Source organism: Camelus dromedarius, chromosome 10 (assembly GCF_036321535.1).
Source record: "Camelus dromedarius isolate mCamDro1 chromosome 10, mCamDro1.pat, whole genome shotgun sequence".
Classification (NCBI taxonomy): Eukaryota; Metazoa; Chordata; class Mammalia; order Artiodactyla; family Camelidae; genus Camelus; species Camelus dromedarius.
Window position 1 is genome coordinate 69,508,313 of NC_087445.1, and position 25,779 is coordinate 69,534,091.

The 25,779-nt window shown below is 53.1% G+C and overlaps 1 protein-coding gene across 1 annotated transcript; it reads left to right on the forward strand.

Moving 5' to 3' along the window:
• OLFML2A (olfactomedin like 2A) lies at nt 1-25,296 on the forward strand. The gene is made up of 8 exons (XM_031450438.2): nt 1-233; nt 8,255-8,518; nt 13,429-13,536; nt 16,491-16,700; nt 18,551-18,797; nt 20,899-21,129; nt 22,221-22,406; nt 23,406-25,296. Exons 1-8 carry the CDS (start codon nt 129-131, stop codon nt 24,008-24,010), a joined length of 1,956 nt encoding a protein of 651 aa, XP_031306298.2. The 5' UTR covers nt 1-128; the 3' UTR covers nt 24,011-25,296.
• Nucleotides 25,297-25,779: the final 483 nt, after the last annotated feature.

The following is a 25,779-nucleotide window of genomic DNA, read 5'->3' on the forward strand; positions in this document are numbered from 1 at the left end:
CAGCGGGCGACGGGGGGCGCGCCGCGCGGGTCGAGCTGGCGGCGGAACCCAGCTCGCAGTGCTGCCCGCGCTTCCCGGCGTCCGCGCCCGCGGCCCGTGCCCGCCGTGCCCGCCGTGCCCTTTCCGCCATGGCCGCGGCCACCCTCGCGCCCAGACCCGGGTCCCGGCCGCTGCCTCTGCTCCTGCTGCTGCTGCTGCTGCTGCACGCCGGCTCCGTGCGCGCCGACAGTAAGGTACGCGCGGCCCTCCGACCCGGGCGCAGCTCGGCGGGAAGCTGGGCGCGAGGGGGCGCTGTGGCTGGGGGTGCGGGCCAAGCTGGTTGTCTAGGGCCGGGAACCAAGGACCAGGAGAGGGGAGACCGGACCTGGGGTTTACCACGGAAGCCACAGGGGCCAGGACCCCGGGAGAGGAGCGCTTCGGGGAAGAAGCTCTGGAGATCGTAGGGGTGCTTGTGGCCTGGAGCCTCAGAAAGGGGCGCTGGGACCCAGTCCAGTGCGGGGTAGTGGGGAGGTGTCAGCACTGAAACCCAGGGCTAGGGAGAAGGGGCGCCGGGAGCTTGGAGGAGGGACAGACTGGGAGATGCAGTCCCCAGCCTAGGAAGGGGATTCCCAGGAGCACTGGGCAAGGGCAACCTGGAAATCTGGCTGAAAGTTTTCATGGGAGGCCGACCCACGTGGGGGCAGTGGTAATTGCTACCCAGAGACTCCTAGGTTTGCAGCAGGCCCTGGGCCAAGGCTTTGAGGCCATACTGGGGACCCAAAGCTCCTCTGCAATGAACCCAACTGGGCTTGCCACTTTACTGACTTCTAGCGCTCCTGCCAGGGATCTGATGTACCCTCTAGAGGACACTGTGTCTCCAGAAGTAACTGAGCTGTTCTCAGTTGTGGCTAAAAGGATCTCCTCTGGTGTCAAGGATCTACCTGGGTTCAAATCCTACCTCCATCTGTCAGCTAGATGACCTTGGGCATGCACCTCTCTGAGCCTCCAATTTCCTCACCTGTAAATACGGAAATAACATAGTTTCCGCTCCCCACAGTTGATCTCTAGATTAGTGAGATCAGGCCTGGAAAATACTTAGCATCACTCTGGCACTTAGTGGGTGCCCAATAAATGATACTGTCATTATGAAATCTTACCACAGAGACCCCAAAAGGGGGTGAGATCCAGAACATGGAGAGAGGAAGCACTTAGGGTCAGTAAGAGCAGGGACCCCTTGAGGATGGGTTGGGACTGGGGGAGAGTGAGGAAGAGCATGAGAGCAAGAATGACTTTTCTTGATGTCTCTCCAGCCTCTTTCCTGGGTAAAAGTTGAGGCAGGTAAAGGGTAGAGGCTACTAGCCACACGGTAAGTATATGAGCAGTGGGCACTGACAGACCCTCAGCCTGAAGATTCAGTTCAGGGTATGCAAACAAGTGAGCTGCAGTCCTGGCCGTGTGCTCCAAAGACAAGGAGAGAAAGAGTATCATTTCCATGTTACAGATAGGAAATTAGGATGTATAGAAAGGCAGCTTGCTTGTCAATCAAAAAACCTAAATTCTGGCCCTTTGTTGTTCTTTGGTTGTGTGACCTTGGGCAAGTCACTGTCTGTTTCTGGACTTTGGTTCCACCCCATCTGAAAAATATTATCTTCCCAATTTCCCTTCCATATAGGGCCTTCTAGGATTCCCTGTCCTGGCTAAGGATGGGGAACAAGTGAGCAAAAAAAAAAAAAAACCAAAAAAAAAACCAGAAAACCTGTTCAGCACTCTGCCTCCTCTCATCTCTCTGGCTGGGAGAAATATTTGGTCTTAGGTGTCCTCCCAGCTGTGCAGAGAGCTGTAGAGCTTGTGGAGGGAGGGCTTGCATTCAAAGCAAAGCAAAGACAAAGAAAACCCAACAGCCTGTTTATGTAGTGAGTCAGCCAAACACTTGCTAGGTTGGGGATGTGTGTGTGTGTGTTTAGTTGTCCCAGGGCAAGCTGGGGCTGGTGGGGTGAGGAGGCACATCCTAGAGTTTAGAGGATGAAGCAGCTGGGGGACTCAGCACAGCCCTCCCCTAGACACCTCCCACCCTACAGCACTTGAGCCAGCTGGGAAAAATAAAAATCAAGTGATGGGTGAATTTACTCCGCATTCCTCAGCACAGCCGGACTCCTGCTGGCTCTGTAGAGAGAGCTGTTTTCATTATCACCCTCTCCCTCCCCCGTAACAATCCTCCTTCCTCTTCAAGCCTGTCCTATTTTCTGAGGGTGACGGGAGAGCCCTTTGGAGGGCCAGTCTGGGACTTGAAGTCTATCTAGGGCCCTAAAGGGTTAAGTTGGCCCCTCCTCAGACTTCCTGCTCCTGGGAGGTCCAGCCTCCTCTCCTGCCCAGTACTTTCTGGGGGTACAGGGGCAGCTCAACCCCAGTACTCTTGGCCAGATCCTCGCTCAGCGTGTTTTAATTTGGTGTTTATAACAAGGTCTCTCCGAAACAGGACTTGCAGTTTCCATCTAAGGAAGTGCTTTGTCCATCTTAGGAGTGGGAGGAGTCCCTGGCATTTCTGAGGGGCTGCCCAGTGTGGAGGTTAGGATGGACGGTCAGGTAACCACACGGCACCCAGGCATGGCTGCAGAAACCTCTGGGAACCTGCTTTTCGCTGCATGTCCTTGGACTGTGGCTGAGAACTCCCCATCTCTACCTCAGTCTGTGAAAGAGCTGCTGGGTGGACAGCGGGGAGGCCAAGGTTTGTGGGAACTGAGCCAGGGAGGGGAGCAGGAGGGGCTGGAGCAAGCAGGCGGTGGTGTCCCAGGCTGGATCAGATGTTCCAGGCCAGGCCAGTTGCAGAGACTTAGGTGTTGCTCCTCCTCTGCTCAGGGAGTTTCCGCTTGTGGGTATAATTGGAAACAGGCCCCAGAGCAGGCAAGGACTGCACGGTGATGGAGTCGTCCTTCCACACACAGAGAGTGTAGGGCCACTCTCTGCAGGAAAGGTCTTGCCCCGTCTCTCCCAGTGGCTGGGGTACATGAAGAGCATCCTAGGTGTCAAGGCCCCTGCCCAGGATTTACATTCAGGATCTTACACAACACTCAGAGACTTCGGTGGTCCCTCCCTGTTAAACAGATTTAAATACTGAGTCTCAAAAGAGTCAGATTGGGGCTGCTTAAAAATCCTAGACAGGGACCTTGGAGAGTTTGAAGATTCCTGGAGGTCTGGGTTCTCAGCCTTTAGTGAGCATCCAGATGACTGGGGGAGCCTGAGAGAGTCTGAGTCAATGGGTGCAGAGTAAGGACAGTGCATCTGTGTTTTACAAGTCTTTCCACCCCAGGTAATTCTGAGGCGCATCCCCTAGTTGAGAGCTCATGGAAGTTTGTGGAGCAAGAGAGTAACAGATCATCAAAGAGGAGCTTTTGGAAGGTTAATCCAGCAGAGAGGAGGCTCCTGTATTGTCCAGGTAGCAATTAATGCAACCTGAACTCAGGCTGTGGCCATGGAGTAGAAAGCAAGGGATAGAGATGGGAGATATTTAGGTTGAAGCATCAAAAGAATAAGACTGATAGGTTCCAGAGTAAGGAGGCCTAGAGATCTGGGTTGGGCAGGAGTGTAGGTAGACATGGGTGTGGGAGAAGATGCTGGGCCCTATTTTGGATAGATTAAGTTTGGAGTGCATGTGGGCATCCAGGGGGTGGGGTCGAGCTGGCAGTGGGCTCTAGGGGAGGTCTTTACCTGCAGGAGGACATGGAAACTGCCTCTCGGTGAGTCTGTGCTAGCTATGAGAGAAGAGGGAAGACTCAATCTCAAGGTGACACAATTTGAACCTGTTCTGTTTCCAGAACATTTTATGGGTTGAGTCTCCTCTTCCCCATTCTGGCCAGATTTATCCAGCTCTCTTCAGAAAAATCTCAAGTACGTCTTCTCACCATCTTATTGTGGGATTTCCTTGCAAATAGCTAGGGACTCTTTAAGCACAAACCACCCACACTTCTGGGGGCTTTGGCAGCAAGTGTGCTGAGTGAGGCTGGAAGAAGAGATGAGGGGCTGAGGCAGGGACTTTCCTGCTTGGCAGCGACTCCAGCCCCCATGCCAAGGGCAAGGTGGATCAGGCCCAGTGGGAGCCCCATTTCCTGGGCCCAGTCCAGGGCCACTTTCTCTATCCCAGCCCAAGTGCTGGTGGAGGAGCCCTTGCCTGATGACTAGGGGTGGTCCTAGGAGGAAGAGCATGTGAACTAAATTTTGGAGTCAGGCTGTGCTGTGTGATGCTGGGCAAGCTCCTAGTCTTCTCTGGTGCTCAGATTTCTCCTCTCTAAGATGGGGCTGTGTTGAGAGCAAAGAGAGATAGAAGATGATGTACAAATGTAGGGAGGGATGTTGGCAATGACTTCAATAGCAGGTACCACTTAGCAGTTGTTCTGTGCCAGGCTCTGTGCCAGGCGCTCTGCATGCATTGACTCATTTTAGCCTCAGGACAAGCTTATGAGGAAAGGACTGTTACCCTCCTCATTTTACAGAGGGGGAAGCTGAGGCTCAGAGGGGTCAAGACCGTGCAGGGAGGACACGTGCGAGCTGGGATTTGAGCCCAGGCCTGGCTCCTTCCCATGGCGCTCTCCAGCCTCCAGTCAAACACCACAGGACACAGTAACCACAGGAGGTGGGGCCCTGCCTGGGCTCCCGGCAGCTGGGGCTGGAGCAGAGGCCCTCCTCCGACTCCTGACTCCTGGCCCATGTCAGGGCCTTGGCCGCCCCCACCAGGACGTAGCACCTCATCTGAGGAGGGAAGGAATGTTGCAGTCTGATGTTGAGGCTGCTGCTGGTGGGGATGGGCGTGGAGATTATGGTTGGGTCCCAAGGAAGAGACCTCTCTGGCCTGGCCACACAGAACACACCACACCCACCCACTAGTCTCTTAGCCCCACCTGGAGGAGTGGGTGGTGGTGGCTAGGGGCCCCAGCAGAGCTGGGAAGGGGGCCCAGAAGCCTTGAAGAGAAGGCAGGCTGCTGCACTAGCAACGATCTAAGGAATGCACAGCCGCCGAGCCTGGCTGTCACGTTCACAGGCAGGGAAAATTGCCCAGCAGTCCCCAGAGTACACTTGGCCCACAGAGAGCCCAGGACAAGGTTTCCACCCATAGCCACCCCTCCCCCACCCTCCTCATCCTCCAGGGGAGTGTTGGTCCACCCACCCTGGGCTCTGATCCCCTTGAGCAAGCTCCAGGGCTGTTTCCTTGTCTGTAGGACACTGCTAAGAATATCTGCCAAAGAGATAAACAACCTCCTGTCAGGGTGACTGGCGGGAATAATAACAACTACGACACACAGGCTGCTGGGCGTGCTCCTGGTGGCTGGACTCAGCGTATTCTGGTATTCTCAGTCCTCACGTGCCCTTTATTGGGTAGATACTAGTAGTAACCTGCAGGCACAGACAGGTTAAGTAATCTGCCCAAGAGCACACAGCTGTAGGTGGCCCATGGCTGTGTTCCTAACCACTGCCCCATACTTGCCCAGCACTCAGTGAGTTCTCAGTAACTGTCTCGTCCCTGGGCCCTGCACCCCAGGCTTGCCTCCTCCATCCACTGTCTGTCCACAAAGCAGCCTGAGTGAGCTTCCCATGATGCAGATCGGACCCTGGCTCTCCCCTGCTTAAAACCCTCCCATGGCTCCCCAGTGTTTTCAGGAAGAAGCCCAGATTGTCACCTAGCTTGCAGGGCCCTCCATGAGCCGGGCTCTGCCCCCCCGCCCCAGCCTTACCTCCTGCCACCCCAGGCTCTCTGCAAGCACCAGCCAGAGTGAACCTCCTCCAGGCCTCTAAAGTGCCGGGCCCTTGCTTGTCTTTGCATATCTGATTTGTTCTTCCTGGAATGCTCTGCTCCTGTTTCAAATTGTCCCCTGTGGTGCCCTCCTCCAAGCAGTCGTTATGGGTGGCTTTCTCTATGCACTTTCTCTATGTCAGCTTCTCCTATGGCTGAGAAGTTCAAGGATGTACCTCCATCTATTTCTTCTGCACCTCCAGGTATCAACCACAGTCTGGCAGAGGCCAGGAGCTCTAACATGTGTCTGAGGGCTTAGAGGAGAAACAGAGTGCCTATGTATCCAGAGGGCCCTTGGATACTCATGGGGGCTGGGCTCAGCAGATAGTCCAAGAGAGTCATGAACTCACCTGGGTTATGATGGCTTCCATGAAAGCTGAGTAGCCATGAGGCCTGGTATGTTTGTTGACTGAGCTATGAATAGTTGTGTCCCCAAAGTCTGGAGCCCAGGATGGGCTGACTGAGCCAGCTAGGCGGATGGCGGGTTGGGGCTCCCAGAGCCCAGCTGATGTGTGAGGGCAGGCAGTCTGGAGGCAACTGAGCCTGGCACCTGCCACTGATCTCACTGAGCTGACTCCTGCAGGCAAAAAGTGACCAGTGACCAGTGACCACACCTAGACACTGGGTGTATGGCAGCCCAGGGTGGGATTGAAGGAGAAGGGAGGAAGGTACGGAAACCACTAAGTGAGGTCATGTTATCTCATTTGAGCCTCACTACCAGGAGGCTGGGTATCGAGTCATCCATTTTACCAATGAGGGAACAAGACTCAGAGAGGTTCTATAACCTATTTAAGGTCACACAGGGTTTGGGGGAACAGATTTGTAGGAGAAGCAGCATAGCCCAGTGATTTTGATCTGGAGTCAGGTCCAAAGCTGGATCTTCCCAGTCAAAGCTATGTGAACTTGGACATGTGAATTCACCTCTCTGAGCCTCGGTTTCTTTAACCGTATTAATAATGGCTCACATGTCTTCAAACACGCTCACGATTGCAAGGTTCTGTTCTTTACTTCCATTAGCTCATTTAATCTTCACAACAACCCATGAGGCACAACCCCATTTTAAAAATGGAAAAGATGCACAGAAACTTTGGGTTGCCCACCATCTCACAGTTACTAACCATGCTCTTAGCCCTGTGCTCTGAAGTGTCTGTAAAATGCAGGCTCATTTATTCAACAGATATGTACAGAGCTCCTACTATGGGCCAGGCAGGCAGTGTTCTGGGAATATAGGAGGGAACTAGAAAAAGCCCCTGCCTCTACTGGTGCCTTCATTAGAGTATGGGAGACAAATAAGCAAACACAGATACAAGATTTCAGACAGCAATAGGTACAATAAAGAAAATAAGAGCCACTAGATAAGGGGACAGAGAGTAATGGAAATGGTGATCAGGGAAGGCTTCTTGGAGGAGGTGATGTATAAGCTAATGTAAAGGAATGAACCAAGGAAATATCAGGGTTTCAGGATGAGGGTACCAAATATGCAAAGGCCCTGAGGCTGGGGTGGGATGAAGGAAAAAGTGGCAAGAGGAGGGGTTTGGGAGAGGGTGTCAGCTCACCTAGGCCTTGAAGGCCATGGTGAGGACTTTGGAGGTAATGATACCCCCGTACACAGATATTATTAAAGGGTGTAAGGCATATGAAACCTGGGAGATAATAAGTGCTCAATAAGAGGTCTCCATTTATATTTTTTACTGTTGTGGTAAAATATACATAACATAAAATTTACCATTTTAAAGTATACAATTCAGTGGCACTTATGTAGTACATTGACAGTGTTGTGCAACCATCACCATTACCTAGTTCCAGAAAATGTTCATCACTCCGAAAGGAAACCCTATACCCATTAAGCAGACACTCCCCGTTTGCTCTTCTCTCTACATCCTGGGAACCGCTAATTTGCTTTTTCTCTCTAGGGATTTGCCTATTCTGAATATTAACAGAAATGCAATCATACAGTATGTGGCCTTTTGTGTCTGGTTTCTTTCATTTAGTATATTTTTCAGGGTTCATCCACGTAGCATGTATCAGTACTTCATTCTTTTTATGGCTGAATAATATTCCATTGTGTGGATATACCACACTTTGTTTATCCATTCATCAGTCGGTGAACATTTGGTTGTTTCTACCTTGTGGCTATTGCGAATGATGCTGCTGTGAACATTCATGTACAAGTCCTTGTTTGAATACCTGTTTTCAATCCTTTGGGTATATACCTAGGGGAGTTGAATTATTGGATCACATGGTAATTCCATGGTTAATGTACTGAGAAACAGCCAAACTGTTTATCACAGCAGCCATTACTCTTTTCATTGTTGTTTATTATTATAACGCCTCTGTTTCCTTGTAAGGGTTGCTAACTAGCTCCTCAGCCCACCCTACCCATGCCCCTAAAGGCCAGATGGGGGCGAGATCCCGCTACCTGCCCCTCCCTCTCCTTCCCTCCCCTCCTCTCCCCCTTCCTCCCAGCATTGGCCTTTGGCTCACCTCTTGCAGGTGTTTGGCGACGTGGACCAGGTGCGCATGACCTCGGAGGGCTCCGACTGCCGCTGCAAGTGCATCATGCGGCCGCTGAGCAAGGACGCGTGCAGCCGCGTGCGCAGCGGGCGGGCGCGCGTGGAGGACTTCTACACGGTGGAGACGGTGAGCTCCGGGACCGACTGCCGCTGCTCCTGCACGGCGCCGCCCTCCTCGCTCAACCCCTGCGAGAACGAGTGGAAGATGGAGAAACTCAAGAAACAGGCACCCGAGCTCCTTAAGGTAGACTTTCTGGAGTAAAGGCAGGGATGGGAACCCCTCCTGCGTGAGTACCTAGCATGGGCTGGTGCCAGGCTGTACCTCCAGGAAAAGTCCACACATTCTAAGGCAGGGACTATTATCATCCCATCTCACAGGGGAGGAAACAGAGGATCCCTGAAAGGAAGCCATTCCCTGCCTGCCTGAGCCCATGCGGCCAGTCAGTGATGGAGGCAGCATTCTTTAGCTGGTTTACTGAATCTAACCCTTATCACCTACTCCAGCGTCCTGTATTTTACCCAAACCAAGTCATCTGTTGGCACCTCCATGGAGTATTTTAAATTTTAAATTTTGTGGCATTTGATTGTGTTCAATGTATAATAACATTTCCCATATTCACATACCACCAATGTGCCAGATGTTGTGCTAAGCTCTTCTTACACATTATTTCTCTAAATTCTTAAATGATTCTGTGAAATATGGGATCTTTGTCCTCATTTTATAGGCAAGAAAGCTGAGGCTCGGAGAAGTCGGGTACCTGGCCCGAACTCTCACATAATGACATGCAGCCTCAAGTTTATACCATTCTTCTATGTGAATTTTGTACTTATAACCCCACCACCACCACCACAGGAAGATTAGAAAGTGGCACCACCTCTGGGCGACACAGCCCCGTGCGGGGCCCACCAGCAGGCCCATGGCTTGGATAGGCATGTGCAGGCTAGGTCACAGTCCCCCAGCCAGCCAGGCACCTCTGTGCCGTCCACACCATGCTCGATCTGGTGTTTGGTGGGCCTGGTGGGGTTGGGATTTGAACTCAGGTCCTGCTGTGTCCAAAGCATGTGTTCTAAATCACCCTGCTCTCCTGTCTTCATTTTTGCAATAGCCCAGATAATTTGGTGGCTTTTGAGAGGATCTTTTTCGTTAATAATTTCTTCCAAACGTGTATCTATTTTGCCCTTTTTGTGTCAAGAACTGTGAAGTTGCCTAAAATGTCACCCTACTTGTTAGCCTGCCAGTCTCATGGACACTGTCGGAAGACACAAGCCAGGGACAAAGGACTTTATTACTCAGAGTGTCTCCACTTTCTTCTACTGGTTCTCCCACTCCACTTCCCACAGGGGGATGCCGTGAGGGCCATGTAACACCTGCACACACACGGATGTTTTCCGAGAGAGAAGCCCCAACTTAGATACTCCAGATCTTTTATAACAGGCACCGACATGCCTTCCCGGCTCCAGAGGGAAATACTCTCTGGATGTGCCAAGGCTGCTCACTGTACAAGACGGTCTGCAAGGACAGTCAGTGCCTCTGCAGGCAAGACATGCAGAAAAGCAAGAGGCCCATGAACAACTGTCTCCCAGCATGTGGCTAAAAATGTTTTCTCTAAATATAACTTTAGTTTTATTTTTGTAACAACTGAATGGATACCAAAACTCTCAAAGTTGTTGGTGGGGAGGGGGGTTAACTTTTAGGCCATGTGGCCTCTTGACAGTTTGTGAGTCCCTGGGCCACACTATCTCCCTGGGGATCCACTAGGGTCCTGCAGACTCCAGGCACTGAAGCCATAGGCCAGTTACAGGGACAAACCCAACTTTCAGATCTACTTCTCAATAACTGAATTGTAAGCATACTTGACATGAGGATCCACAAAACCTTTTTTAAAATGCTGGTTAATTTAATTCTTGCTACAACCCTTTGGAGAGGGAACTTACTAAAGTTCCCAGCTTTACCCGGGGGGGGGGGGGGGGGGATCTGAAGCCCAGAGAGGGATTGTGACTTGCCTAAGAGCACATGGTAATAAACTGACAGCACTAAGATTTGAACCCAGGAATTCTCTGCTGTGTCCCCTTGCCCACTGGAATGGTCACTAGGCAGTTCTCTCAGCCAGGAGCCCAGTGGCCTTTAGGCCCTTTAGGCCCTTCAGTGCACAGCATCCATGGGGGTTTTTATTCAGCCTTAGAGGACTGGAGGGGGGCAGTGGTGGGATTAACTCACAGGTGGGGTTGTAGGAGGAACACAGAGAAGATACTCTGCCTCTCTGACACTGTTGGAGCAGGAGTGAGTACCTGAGAGGTACCCAGAGAACCCCAGGAGGAGAAGCAGACAGAGACAGAGTGAGACAGGGCTGAGGCCTCTCCCATTTGGCTTAGCTCCCCCTCCCTCAGTGGGGGGCTCTCCGTGGACAGCCCCCCAGGAGAGACGGTTAGGGGAAGCCACTGTGGAGAGGGCCAGGGCACACCCACCCTGTACCTACCCCTTGTCTCTACCCCACCCCTTCCCCTCCAGCTAAGAACTCCGGCTGTGATGTGGCATAACTCTGAGTAGGAGGGATGGGATTCTAGATCCCCTTTCTTGGGGAGGTTGGCTTCAGGGGGCATACCTTTCTCCTCTTCATCCCCTTTCCTTCTGGACATGAACTAGACGTGGCCCCACTGTTGAGGAATCCCTAGTCTTGTGGGTACACAGCTCCTGACCTTGGTAATGGCAGTGTGGTCAGCGCTGAGCCAAGGGACGTCCCAGGAACCATGGGAAACCAGAGGAGGAGGTAATATTAGAGCTGGGCTTTGAGGGATGTGTAGGAGTCCCTCAGGTAGAGCAGAAATAAGGACATTCTGGGTGAGAGTCAGTGGAGTAGGTGTGACCCAGGGTGCCTTCCTGCCCTCTCTCTGCCCCAGCCCCACTAGCACCTGTCAGTTCCTCTAACATAGTGCTTCTCAAACTGTAGGGGGTGAAAGACCAAATTTTTTTTAAGATCTGTCAAGAACCAATACTTCTGTAAAATACTATAAAAATGAATTGTTAGAGAAATGAAATGGAATGGAAATAGATGTGCAAAATAAATTCCAGTGTTGTATTATTAGAGTCCACAGGTATAAAACTGCTCTGTCAAATGGCTCTGAAAGTGTGTAAAAGCCTACTCTCACTTTTTGTAGTTATTGTATCACAGGCTGGTAACAAGCAGCTTAGACTGGTGCTGGTCCGCAGACCACACTTTGAGTAGCACAGCTCAAACACGCCATCTTTCTTCTCAACTCCAGCTCTGTGCACAAGCTGTTCCCTTTATTCCAGAAGCCTGGCATGTCCTTCTCCTGCCATCTTTGCCTAATTTGGGCTCCTCCTTCAGAGCTCAGTTCAAACCAAACTTCCTCCTGGCAGATTTTACTAACCCACACTCACTTCCAGACAAGGTCACGCCCCATTGTTAATGACCTGGGCACCTGTGTGTTACTCTGCATTCCTTGACAGCCTGTGAAAGACCATGAAGGCTCACGTCTGTCTTACTCATCACTGGCCCAGAGTGAACATTTGCTGAGGCCAGAGAAGGAGGCAGGGGCAGATCAAGGAGGGCTCTTATACCAGGCACAGAAGATAAGAAGCTACTTATGGGCACTGGGGAGCCACAGCAAGTAATCTAGCAGGGAAGAGAACCATGGTCAAAGCTGTGCTTTGGGAACCCAGTTTGGGTAGCCACAAAGGCAGCAGAGTGAAGCTGGGAAGTTCCATTTAGCCACCTGGAATAGTAATCATGATTGTTGATGTTCCCAAAGCCCTTGCTGTGTGCCCGCTCGGAGCTGAGCCCTGCCCAGACAGTACTGCTCCTCACCACAGCCTTGCTGCCCACTTCACAGAGAAAGAAGCTGAGGCCCAGGAGAGTCTACATGCGTTGTTCTCAAACTGAGTTCCACAGAGCCCTGGGAGCACTATGTAACCCCTCAGAGCCTGAGCAGGGTGGTAGGGGAGCAGAGAAGGTCCTATCCCTCCTTCCATCAGAGCCTTCCACCCCCTTTTCCTGTCTTAGAGATCAGAGAGTCTACTCAGAGAAAAGCTCTCTGGCTTAAAACAGCTTGAACACCCCTGGGAGAGTGGGAGTAAAACTGTGTTGGAAACAGCTGGCCAAGGCCAGGCAGGAGTGCTGGTCTGCTGAGACCCTGAGAAATGCACACAGGAGTGGGGGCTGGAGGAGCTGCCCACCAGGAGCAAGGGAAAGCTGACTTCCCAAGCCGTCCCCTGTGCCAAGCGTTCCCTGACACTCTCGCTGGCATCCTGGCCATCTGGAGAGAAGGATCACACCCTGATGTGGTGCCACAGAGAGGGGAAGGAGAGGGGGCGGCTCAGGGGAGAGCCCGGAACTGAGCAAGGGAGACGCAGCATCTGCCGCTGACTTGTGAAAGCCCCTCCCCCTCTCCTGGCCTCAGTTTCCCCATCTGAACACAGGACAGGAGCAGTAAAGCGTGATAGGAGAGAGGCTTTGGCTTCTGCTCCTGGCCCCACCATTTAGCAGCCAGGTGGCCTTAGCTTCACCTCTGTAAGCGGCAGCTGCCCAACTGTAAGATGAAAAGTTACCCAAGCCCCGTCTTAGGCTGGGTCCATAGAAGCAGATTCTGAGGCGAGTGCCTTGTGTGCAGGGGTTTTATTAGGAAAATGCTCCTGGGAAAACGGATACTGAAGTGGGAGCAGCAGCAGGGACTGGTGGGGGAAAGAGGGAGGGAAAGAAGCCCAGCAGGGCTGTGGTCTCGGCTCACATTCCAGCTTCAGCCCCAGGGGCCGGGGGCTGGGTTCTAGATGACCGCATGGCAGGCATTGCCTACAGGCAGCCCCAGGAGGACATACCCTCCCAGGCACAGGGAAGCCAGGGATGGGCCCAAGGAGCAGTAGGAGGGATCCGGGGGATGAGGATGGAGCTCCTGCATCTCATGGGGTTGTTGAGGATTAAGTGATTGGCTCATTCAAGCCCATACCCGGTGCCTGCTACACAGTAAGTGCTCAAAAGATGGAACCGGTGCTTTTCTCGTGATATGAACAAGCTGGGTCTAGTCAAGCAGACCATTCTGAGGCTCTGGGGTTCTGGCTCTGGTGGGGCTCCTTTTGCACCCTCTGTGCCTGGCCGAGTGCTGGGCCCTTTCCCCTAACCTTCACCCTTCCCCGGGCAGCTGCAGTCCATGGTGGATCTCCTGGAGGGCACCTTGTACAGCATGGACCTGATGAAAGTGCACGCCTACGTCCACAAGGTGGCTTCCCAGATGAACACACTGGAAGAGGTAAGGGCAGGGCTCGAGCCAGAGGCCAGGCTGGTACGATGCTGGGGGCCCAGGGCAGTGTCCGAAGGGGCCTGGGCAATTCTGTCTGGACCCTGGTGGCTGTTAGAAGCGGGAGTCCAGCAGGGAGCTGGGAGAAGGAGATATAAGCCACAGAGTCCAGCCTTTGGGGAAGAGTTCTGACTGGGCTTAAAGACCCGCAGGAAGCTGGAAGGCTGGGTGGAGAAACTGAGGCATGTGCTGGCTGTGTGAAAGGGATGTGGAGGGGGCTGTAACTTGCAGCTGCCCTCAGTTCGCCAAGACCAGGGCCCACATATTGTACGACTCCGGGGCAACCACGCACGTAAAATACGAGCACTGTGCAAGACTGGCCAAGCCCACTGGGGCCAGGCTCAAGGCAGCATGGCTGTCCCAGGACCCACCTACAGCGGAGGCAGAGATGCTAAGTGTCTTCTCCTGGTCAGGACAAATGCGCTGGAGGGCTGGGCAGGTGGCCGAGACTGCCTCTTGAGGACAGGGACAGAGTTGAGTGAGTATGGAGGTCCAAGGCTGGAGGTTTGAGATTCGCATCTCTGCTGGCACAGCCTGGCCTCCGCCTGTTTCCTGCATCCGGTCCCTGCTGGGCTGCTGGGAGCCTGGGGACCTGCAGCTGCCAGGAGGGGCGTGAGGGCTTCCTTTCCCAGCTTCCTTTCCAGAGGGAGGGGGCACCTGGGCATCCTGTGCCCCACGATGGGAGATTAACCCCTTACTAACCCGAAAGCTGGGGTCACAGTGGCTTTAATTATTCAAAATGTGTTTGGTGAGTATCTCTTACGAGCTAGGCCCACACCAGCCTGGGAGAAACAGTTGTTGAATTTCTACTGTGCACCAGTTATTTCCTGTGCATCTAGTACGTGCCAGGCTCTGCTGTGTCTGGTTCCACAGTTAGCCTCCTTTGACCTTTCCTCTTGTAATCATAGGAAATGTTAACCCACTTCATGTAACTGTGAGCCAGGCAATCTGGAGGGTACCTCTGCAGAGCCTGGAACAAATCAGATAATATTTCCATAGTCATAAAGAAATGATTTTTTAATGATGTTCTGTTTTGCATTATCTGTGCTTTGCTTCCTGTTCGCTAAGTGATAACTGAAAACAAAAACAAAAACAAAAAACTTCTACTAATCCTGGAAGGCGGTGGAGGGAGCAAACTCACTCAGGAAGAGCTGGCTCCCTCTGCCCAAGGGGGAAACATCGCAGGAGGTCAGGCAGCAATTTGGGGTCCCAGCTTCCCTCTGCTTTCTTCCCTTATAATAATGATTTTCAATGAGAGGTGATTTTGCTCCGTGGGGGGACAGCAAAATCTGGAGACATTTCTGCTTGTCCCCCACAGCTTGGGGGAGGTAGGTGGTGGGTGCTATTGGCTCTAGTAGGTAGAGGCCAGGGATGCCCAGTGCACAGGACAGCCCTACGGCGCACAAATGTCAACAGTGCTGCGGCTGAGAAACCTGCCTTACACAGTTTGCCTTCTGTCTGCCCTGTGATCCAGTTTAGAATGCACTTTCTTATTCCTTAGCCTTTCTGGTCCTCACAGTCACCCTGACATTTAGTTGTTATTATGATAAGGATCCTCATTTTACAGGCAAGGAAACTGAGGTTCAGAGAGGTAAAGTCACTACTAGCTCAAAGTTACCCAGCCAGGAAGTGGAGAGCAAGGATTTGAACCCAGTTCAGTCCCAGCTCCTGCCCTGCTGCCTTTGGTCCCTGAATCTGTTTACACCCAGGGTTGAATGGACCTAAATCATTTTCAGGTTATCTTCTCCTCTGTACAAATTTCTGTCAATGAATATGAGCTCGTAATTCTGATGCTCCAGGGCTTCACAGCAAAGAGGTGCTTCCTGTATCTGACTCTATTCTCTTCCTTCAGCTGAGAAGGAGACTCAGACAAAAGAATGTCACACATACTCCCGACATGCTGAGGCTTTGGGGACCTGGGGCTGATACCTGCCAGACCACCTAGCTTTCCTGAGACCTGCCCAGTGGTTGAGACTAGCCTGGGACAAAGCCCAGCAATGAGGATCTGTGGATTGGGGGATCCACAGAGAGGAGCCTAGTGGTTCTAAGCAGTCCATGTGTTTCCAGCAGCATTCAGAACCAGGAGTAGCTCAGGAGATACTACGGGGTCGGGGTGAAGTAGGGGTGGGGCTGGGGGCTGCTAAAGCCAGGCAAGGTCCCCAGCAAGGAGGAGATGAGGCTGGGCAGGAGAATAAGACTAGGAGTAAAGGCAGGGCTTGGTTCTGTGGGAGGAGCCAACCCCACCCAGGAGAGAAGTCCGAGACTTAGAGACTAGGAGGAATCAGAGCCCCAAAGAGTTTCATTGTTTGAGTGTTTTATGAAAAGGAGGTATATATGTATTACTTGTGAAATTAAAAAGTAATTTTAAAGTAGCAAAAGAGCAACTTTTTAAATGATGGATCCATAATGAACTAGCTAAATACATTTTGGCCCATCGGTACCGTGGCAGACTGTGTGGCCAGTAAAGGGAATAGGCAGCACTATACACACAGATATGCAAGAGTCCCCAGAAAAGGCTCAAGTGAAAAGACAAAGTGGAAAGGAAAGAGAGAGAGAGACAAACAGACACAAAAAGAAAGAAAGTTAGGTCAGCACTGAGAAACGGTGGGTGGGAGACAGTTTTTTATACCCATTTGTATCTTTTTAATTGAGTACTATGAACATATCTGTTTTTTCATTCATTCACTTTTTAAATAAAAAACTAATAACTACAGGGACTCTTAGCAGCTGGCTTTGTTCCACCCATGCTTGCTGGTGCTGCCCCCACCCCTTCCCCCAGGCCCTGCTCAGAAGAGGCAAAAAAGCCTCTGGGCAGCAAAGCTTGATGGCAGAAGTTGGGGTGACCCCCAGGGCAGCGGAGGAGGGGGTGCGGTCAGAGGAAGCTGGAAAGGGTCCTGCCCCCACAGAGCATCAAGGCCAACCTGAGCCGGGAGAACGAGGTGGTGAGGGAGAGCATGCGCCACTTCAGTGAGCAGCTGAAGCATTATGAGAACCACTCGGCCATCATGATGAGCATCAAGAAGGAGCTCTCCAGCCTGGGCCTCCAGCTGCTGCAGAAGGACGCAGCCACAGCACCTGACGCTGCCCCGGCCACCGGCCCTGGGAGCAAGGCTCAGGTGAGGCCAGGGCTCTGATGATGGAGCCAGAAGGTGGGTGGGCTGGGAGCACAGTGTGTTAGGACCTCGGCCCTGAGGGCCAGCTAGATGGGAGTTTGAGGCTAGCCATGGGGCGGGGCTGAGAGCTGGCACAGCTGGAGAGTCCGTGGTGGGGCAGGGGCAGGTGGTGCCTGCTGTGCAGTGAGCAGTCAACACAGGTGAGCTGGGAGCAGACATGGAGATCCAGCCCAGGGGTGTGTCCCCTGAGCCAAGCATTTGGCAGTATTCTCATTCCTAGTTCTAAGCTAGTGGGAACAAGACTGTAGAGATGACCCTCCCTGCCTGGCCCTGAGGGACCAAGTTGCCTGTAGCAAAACCTCTTTTAGCCTCCTCTGCTGTGACTGGGGCCCTGGTTGGATCAGACCTGCTCAGGGCGAGGTTGGCAATGCCTCCGGGACCCCAGCCAACTAATACCACTTCATCCAACCCATTCTGGGGTAGAGAACTCCTGCAGCAAACACCCAGACGTTCCACATTCAAGCTCAGAGCACAAAGTGAGCAGAAGCAGTGGTTTTGTCACCAAGCAGAGACACCCATGACATACAACAGACCTTTCAGCAAATTTAAAAACAGATGAATTGCAGAAAAGGCTCTCCCTCTGGGCAAATCGTATAAAGGCTCCTTCCTGTGAAAGACACACACCAGGGTGTGTGGCTTGGCAAATGGGGTACAGACTAGACTTCAATTCCATTTATGCCCCTTTGACCAGTCACCAGGTACAGGACACAGCCCCCACCACTCCCATGGCAGCCTAGTTTTTGGGGAGCAGGGGAAGAAGGGAGTTGACTTCTTTGCAAACGTTATGTCAGTTACCCCATTACCCATCATGAGGAGGGATGCTTGTTGCCAGTCTCGCAGATGAGGAAACGTGGAGTGAGGTCACATGGAGAGGGTGGCTGTGCTGGAACCTGGATCTGCATGACTGCCAAGCCCCAAGCTCTTCCTCTCCACCCTCTGCCTCCTGTGCTGACATTGTGATGATGAGGCCATTCGTGTCTGCAACGGGGACCACCTAGACGCTGATAAAGCAGGGAGGAAGCCTGGTGCCTTGGCCCCGAGCTGGCTTCCTGCTCATTCCTGTGCCAGTTCCACGGCAAGAATGACTCCTGTTTGGGGAATGGCACAGAGGGTCTAGACACTGTCCTTGTTGTATCTCCCAGGGATTCTGACTAACAATGGGTGATGTCATAGGCTCTGTGTTCTTGTGCCAAGCCGACATCAGAGGCATTTAAAAGGAACTAAAAGGAACAAAATTCACAAAATGTTAGAAACAGCATGCCCTCTGGGCAGTGCCTTGATGACCAACCATCCCAGTCTGCCCAGGACTGAAGCGTTTACCAGGATGCAAGACTTTTAGTGCTAAAACTGGGAAAGTTCCAGGCACACTGGGATGAATTGGTCACCCTGCCTAGGAGCCTGAGAACCTGTCTACATGCAGAGACCAGTGAGTGAGAGAGACTGGGTGGGAAGCTGACCAGTGATTACCTACCTCCCCAGGGAGCCGACCATTGTAGTTGACCCCCCCAGGCTGGGAGTGTGCCAGAGCTGGGAAGTGGATCAGGAATCTAGTCTACCATGGTGGGCTTCAAGCCTGCAGGGGAAATAGAGAGCTGAGTGGGGAAACTGAGGCATACCCCAGTCATGTATGTAACCACTATGGGAGGAAAGCTGTGACTTCATGGGATGTAGGGCCTGAAGCAACATGACTAACTTCCAGCCCCCACATGCTGAGCCTCTCTGATCGCCCCCTCCCCCGCCCCGCAACATCCCTCCTACCATCCCCCAACTCTGAGACTTCCCTTCTCCCCTAGGACACAGCTGGAGGGAAAGGCAAGGACAACAAATATGGCACCGTGCAGAAGAGCTTTGTAGACAAGGGCCTCCCAAAACCTCCTAAGGAGAAGCTGCTGAAGGCGGAGAAGCTGAGGATGGAGGGCGGTAAGAGCAGATTCCCCCGGCCCACAGCCAAGCCCCGGGCCCTGGCCCAGCAGCAGGCCGTGATCCGAGGCATCACCTACTACAAGGCAGGCAGGAAGGAGGCTCCGGAGGCCATGGCTGGTGAGTTGGGGGTGGAGGTGGGTTGAACCTTGGGGAGTGGGGGCCCCTGAGGAGACCTGGGTCTTCTCTCCAGTCAGACAGACCCAGATCTCAGCCCCATGGGTTACCCGTTGGTGCTCTTTGCTCACCCACACAAAGGATAATCCCCGCTCAGAAGACTGTTGGGAATGAAATGATAAAATCAACACAAAGGACTACTCAGCTCCTCTCCAGTTCTCACAGCTGTCTCCACCCTCACTGGACTTTCCCTTCATCACTAAAAGATTTGCTGAAGATCCACTATGTACTTGCTGTATTTTCCAGACATTCTGCTTAACACAGAGCTCAGAGTCTAGTGGCAAAAAACATACCCATAACCAGGCAGCCCCACATGTGGGGTGGGAGAACGCAGAGACAGACCAGGGTTCTGGGAAATGCCATGGGGTCTTTGGAGGACCTCCCGTTTCCAGACTGGTCTTAGGATGGATGGCCTCTCCAGCATCTCTCACTGTTGTCCCCCCGGAGAAGAGCCCACAGACCCCTGTATCTTTCCTACAGTTTCCTCCCAGATCACAACAAAGGGCAACAAAATAGTTAACTGAGAAACAAGAGTGCCCAGACTTCTGGGCCATCCCCACTGGTGGGGCTCCTGAGTCCCTCTGAGCCCCTCCCCTGACGCCTGCTCTCGTCTGATGTCCCTGAGAGGTGTCCCAAGCCTGCTCCCCCTTCCTGGGGCCTGCTGACCACCTCCTCCGCGAGGCCCTCTGCCCAGCCTATGCCCAAGGGGTGTTGGGGGGGTGGAACTGCGAGGGACCAGTCTCCCTCAAGAGCCCCCCTCAGTTTTTGGTCTCTCATGGCTCAAGGGCCTCTTCTCCCAGCTCCTGGTGCCAGCTGTTGGCTCTGAATCCTGCCAACTCAGCCTGACCCCTGCCCCGGGCTCTGCCCAAGAACAGCTGCAGGCATCTGACTCTGTCAGCGAGGCCCGTGGGAACAAGCCCCTGTCCTGGCAGGCACTCCTGAGGCCCGCTGACCAGAGGGTGTGCCCCCATTCCCGAGAGACTCCCAGGGCTGCTCCACAGTGGGGCCCAGCTAAGCCCCTGAGCAAAGAGGAAGGCCGGCAGGGAGAGAAAAGGAAGAAGGCAGGCAGTTGTCCTGGAGTCAGGGGGCCTCAGTGCATCCCTGGGGCCCACACCATCACAGTCACAAGAGCACCATTCCTTTGTCCCTGGCATCCCAGCTTCCTGAGTCCTCTCACACGTGCTGCTGCACTTGATCGAGGTGAGGAAAGCAGCCCAGAGAGGTGAAGTGACTGCCTCCAGGTTCCACAGCGAGTTAGTAGGATTGGAACCTGGAAGCTGAGGAGTCCTGGTCCCCTGCTGTGTGCCATTGAGTCTTCCTGCCTTCCCTCCTCGGACTGCATCCAACCCAGCCCAGGGAATTATGTGGGTCGGAGATGATCCAGAGATGCCCCCAAACCAGTCCCATGGAGCTGCAAAAGTCCTCCTATCAGCAAAGCAGGGGTGGGGGTGGGAGTGCCAGGAACTGAGAGATGGGAGATAGGAGACGAACGAGAGGACAGAGAGAGGGGTCAAGAGGTGACGGGAAGCTGGCTGCACCTGCCCTTCCTACTTGAAATGGCAAATCCTAGGTGAGAGGAACTAGAGGATGGTTCCAGGGCAGAGGACAAGGAGAAAGTCTGTAAAATGGGAGAAAGGGTTTCTGCCTTCTGGAATTGAATACAGGAAATGAAAGAATTAGTACAGTGTTTGACACCTAGGAGGGAAAGGGGTCTCACAACTGGCGCCTCATATTTACCAGGATCTGTGCAAATGTTTTGTATACATTTTTCTCTAATCAGTACAACAGCTTAACGTGGTGAACCTCGTGATTCTCCTGAGGCTGACCGCGGCAGGGGACTTGGCTGAGGCCACTCACCGAGGGGCTTGGAGCCAGTCTGCTGACCACGAAGGCCTCCCCCCTCCCACTTAGAGGTCTTGTACTCCTCTGGGGTTGCGCCCACCTCCCCCCATGGCCCCAGAGCTGGGAGCCCGGTGTGCCTGGGCAGAACCCTGGGCGGCAGCAGGTGTCGCGTGGATCTGAGCACAGGAACTTCTCTCCACAGACAACGCCCTCAAGGGCACTTCCTGGCTAGAGCAGCTGCCACCCAGGGCAGAGGGCAGGCCACCCGAGCCCAACTTGGCAGAGCGTGACGAGGCTGGACCCAGGGCCTCCGAGAGAGCGGACTCGGCTCCTGGCACCCCCACGTCGAATCCCACCACCACCTCTACCCCGACTCCCACCACCAGTCCCCTGCCCACCGAGCCACCTCCACGCCCAGAAGTCCCCAGCCAAGGTGAGTAAGCCTCCCAAGGGTCAGCAATCCACAGCCTGTGGGCCAAATATAGCCTGCAGCCTGGTTTTGTACAGCCCTTGAGCCAAGGATGGTTTTTACATTTTTAAAGGGTTGTTAAAAAAAAAAAAAGAGGGAATATAGGACAGAAGTATGTGGTCTGGAAAGTGTAAAATGTTTCCTATCTGATCTTTACAGAAACAGTCTGACAACATTTACAGTGAAACAGGTAGTGTCTTCAACAAATTCTTCTTAAAAAAATCACCTAGGATCCTGTCATCAAATTCAGCAACTATTTTCACGTTTTTATTTCCTCTGTCCAGCCCTTTGGCTCTGTTTTTATGTGCACGTTTGCAGTTTTGGCTTGTGTCTTAGGTAGAAATCTTCCTCAATTCATCGAGCCTGTCCTTCTGGAGAGTATCTTGGCAACCTGTGATAGCAAGCCTTAAAACCATTCCCTACTTTCGTCCACGTGCATTCCACTTCCAGGACTCTTTCCTAAAGGATCCATCAGATCTGTGGACAACAGCTGCAGCTTAATTGGTTTCCTTGCAGCCTATTTCTAGTGTCAGAAAACTGAAAATAATCTAAAGGTCTAACACTGAGGGGACTGGTTAAATAAATTCAAGGGCATAGCTGTCTGGTGGCCTGGTGGAATCTTGGAATCACATCATTAAAAGGCCATTTAATGATGTGAGAAATTGCTCAGTGGAGGGAAAACAAAACAGGATACATAAAACTGTATATTCAGAAGAATCATGTTTTTTTTTTTTAAGTATGTCTGCATGACTGAACATGCAAAGAAAAAAGAAAAGGAAGGAAATAGAACATGTTTAAAAGTGTCTTTGTATAGTGGAATTTTGAATGATTTTTATTTTCTTCACTCTCCTTTTCTAAATGTTCTGGGTTTTCTACAATGATCAGACATTGCTTTGATCATAAGGAAAGAAAAGAAAAAAAAAAAGAAAAGAAAAGGCTGCAAACAGAACCTCAGGAGGGATTTAAGTAAGATGCAGATAATATTCCCAGGACTGTTGCTCTGGCTTGGGGCTGGTGGGGCTGCGTACCAAATGGGCACCCCTCGCTCCTCACAGGCAAGGAGGCGAGCTGTGAGGGCACCCTCAGAGCCGTGGATCCCCCCGTGAGGCACCACAGCTACGGGCGCCACGAGGGAGCCTGGATGAAGGACCCTGCTGCCAGGGATGACAGGATCTACGTCACCAACTACTACTATGGAAATAGCCTGGTGGAGTTCCGTAACCTGGAAAACTTCAAGCAAGGTCGGGAACGCCTGGGATGGGAAGGGGGCAGGTGTGGGTGGCCTGGGGCGGGTCCCGCATGGGGACTTGGCCTTTCCTTGCCTTGTGGTTTCCTGTGGTCCAGACTTTGCTAGGTTGGCCTAGCTCCAAATGGTCAGCACCTCCCACAAAAAAGGGAGTCTGGGGGTATCTCCTATGTGTTGGCACCGTTCTGGGAGCTGGAATGCAGCAGCAAACAAGATGGACATGGTCCTGCCCTCATGAGTATAACTTACTGTCAAGGGTAATAATACTTGGAGTTTCCACTTGTTGAGTGATTGTTATGCGCTAATCACCCTGTGTGTGTCAGCATATGGTATTTTCATAACTCCATGAGGTGGAGGGTTATCACCTTGTTTTACAGGTGAACAGAGCCCCAGGCCTTACAGGAGCGTCAAGTCTGGGCAGAGAAGGGCAGACTTTGGGTTATCAGATCTGGAACATGATGGGGAGAAAGGGTCGTTTAGACATGATCTGCCCTCCAGAAATGCACAATCTGATATGGGTAACAAAGGCTTAAAGAAACAATTTCAGTTTAGTGCTAGAGGGAGACCTCAGGGGGCTGCGGAACCCAGCCTGGAGATCAGGGAAGACTTCCCAGAGGAGGGGATGCAGAGGCATTCCCCAGGCAGATAGGGTGGAAATGGCAATCTAAGCAGAGGGAACAGCATGAGCGAACACCCTGAGACAGAACACAGGGGCTGGAATTAGCTGTCTAAATTTTGGCTGTGCTGTTCCACAACTGGGTGACTTTGAACCCTCTGAGCCTGTTTCCTCCTCGGCAAATGGGATAATAATAGTACCTCTTTCATGAGTCTGTCTTGATTGGATAAGATAACTGGCCAAGCTCCAGGCCCCTAGCACACTCGCTATCCATTGCTTGCTGGGGCACCGAAGAGTCCTGGGTGTCCTCATCGGTCCAGAGGGTGGGCTGGGGGTTGTCCGGGAGGCTCTGGTGTGACCGTGCGCCCCCCACCGCAGGCCGCTGGAGCAACATGTACAAGCTGCCCTACAACTGGATCGGCACGGGCCACGTGGTGTACCAGGGTGCCTTCTACTACAACCGCGCCTTCACCAAGAACATTATCAAGTACGACCTGCGGCAGCGCTTCGTGGCCTCCTGGGCGCTGCTGCCTGACGTGGTGTATGAAGACACCACCCCCTGGAAGTGGCGCGGCCACTCGGACATCGACTTCGCTGTGGACGAGAGCGGCCTGTGGGTCATCTACCCCGCCACAGACGACAGCGACGAGGCCCAGTCCGAGGTGATCGTGCTGAGCCGCCTGGACCCTGGCGACCTGTCAGTGCACCGCGAGACCACGTGGAAGACGCGGCTGCGTCGGAACTCCTACGGGAACTGCTTCCTGGTGTGCGGCATCCTGTACGCCGTGGACACGTACAACCAGCAGGAGGGCCACGTGGCCTACGCCTTCGACACGCACACGGGCACCGATGCCAGCCCGCAGCTGCCCTTCCTCAACGAGCACGCCTACACCACCCAGATCGACTACAACCCCAAGGAGCGGGTGCTATACGCCTGGGACAATGGCCACCAGCTCACCTACACCCTCCACTTCGTGGTCTGAGTGAGGACCTGTGCCCACAGGAGAGGAGTGGCTGTGGGCATGGGGGCTCCCCACAGCAACTCCTGCAACGGACTCCCTCAGCAAATATTTATTGGGGGCCAGGCCCGGGGCTAGGTGCTAGGCAGGCTGTGTAGCCAGGAGAAAACTTCCTTAGCACCCAGTGGAATAACAATCACTTCCACTCACAGAACACTGTGCCAAGAGCATCACTGTGCACTAACCCACTTAATCCTCCCAACAACACCCCTGGAGGGAGAGACAGTTAAGCCCATTTAACAGATGAGACTGAGGCCTCAGCTTGGATCAGGCAGGTCCATTTTACAGATGAGGAGATCTGAACCATGCTCTCCTCTACCTCCAGTCCCCTCCCCTCTTCCTTTGTTTCTCTTGTTCTTTCAAATCTGTCTCCCTCCCCAGGGCTACTCAAAACCAGGGGCCTTTGGGACCAACACACTAGTGTTGGGTGGAAGCCCAGTTCTGTGTGCCACCCCAGGCCCCTGTTCTGACTGGGCTGTTGGTGGCCCTGGGCTTTGGGACCCTTGGCTAATACCCCTGCTCCTTGCCTTTGGCCCGTCCCCCATACCCACCCCACCCACTGTCGGACCACATTCCAAACCTCCACAGTCACCCAGCCACTAAGCAGAAACCACACCCTAAGAAAAAATACCAGCCCCCGTTCCAAGACCCCCTCCCTCTGTACTCATTTTTATTTTCTCTTGTTCTTCATCAGTGCCGTCATTTGTTTCTGCAGCAGCAGCAGCTGAAAAGACTACAGGCAGCTGCCTGCCAGCAGCAGCTCTACCAGGGTGGGGAACTGGGCCAGGCCCCAAGGCTCCCTCTCCACCCAAAAGTGCTGGATTTGGCCACATACCCGGGCTGTGGGACCTCTCCCCAGACCCTCCCAGAGCCTTTGGGCCTGGGGTCCACCTCATCCTTTCTCTCCAGGCCTTTGAACCCAGTCTATGTGCACTCAGGGATACCTCCAGGTCTGCCATGAGCAAGACCCCAGGCCTGAGGCTGGGTGGTGCCAGGATGAAACAGGCCCCCTCTTCCTTGTCAGTCCTAACCTGGTCATTTGGTGTGATAGCCCAGCAGTCTCGGGAGCTGGCGAAGGCTAAGATCTGGGCAGTCAGATCCAGAGGAGATTTCAGACCTTCTGATTGCAGGGAAGAGCCAGAGAGAAGCTGGGAGGGAAGGAGAAAGGGGCTGTGAATCGGACTTTTCCTGGCTTCAGAGATGTTGGTGTCAGGGCGGCCCTGAGCACAAGACTTGGGGCTGAGGATGCACAGGTGGACTACCTCACCTGGTGCTCCCCTGAGCCTCAGACACAGGCAGCCCAGAGGACCAAACCTTCAGACCGGCCCCTCATATGCTTTGAACAGCATTTTTAGAGCTGGGAAGAAGTCCTCTGGTCCAACTCCCTATATCATCAAAGGAGAAATAGGCCCAGAAAGGTTTAGAGAATGGCTTGGGGTCACACTGGGAACAGGACACAGTCGAGCTCCTTCCAGAAGGGCTTCAGCTGTATCCTTTACTTTCCTGGCTTAGAGGCAGCTAGGCAACAGGCCACCCAGCACCCAGGCCATCCCAACACCTTTGGAAGGTGTTTACTGCTGATCTCTACACAACCCCAGACCCTGTCCCCATGCCAGCTCCCAGGTATCTGTATATATGAACACCCAGCTGCCATGTTAGGAAATTCAGCTGCATACCCAAGAGTGTAAGGAATTGCATTTTGTGCAGAAGACATTTCTTTCAGGCGTTGTCAG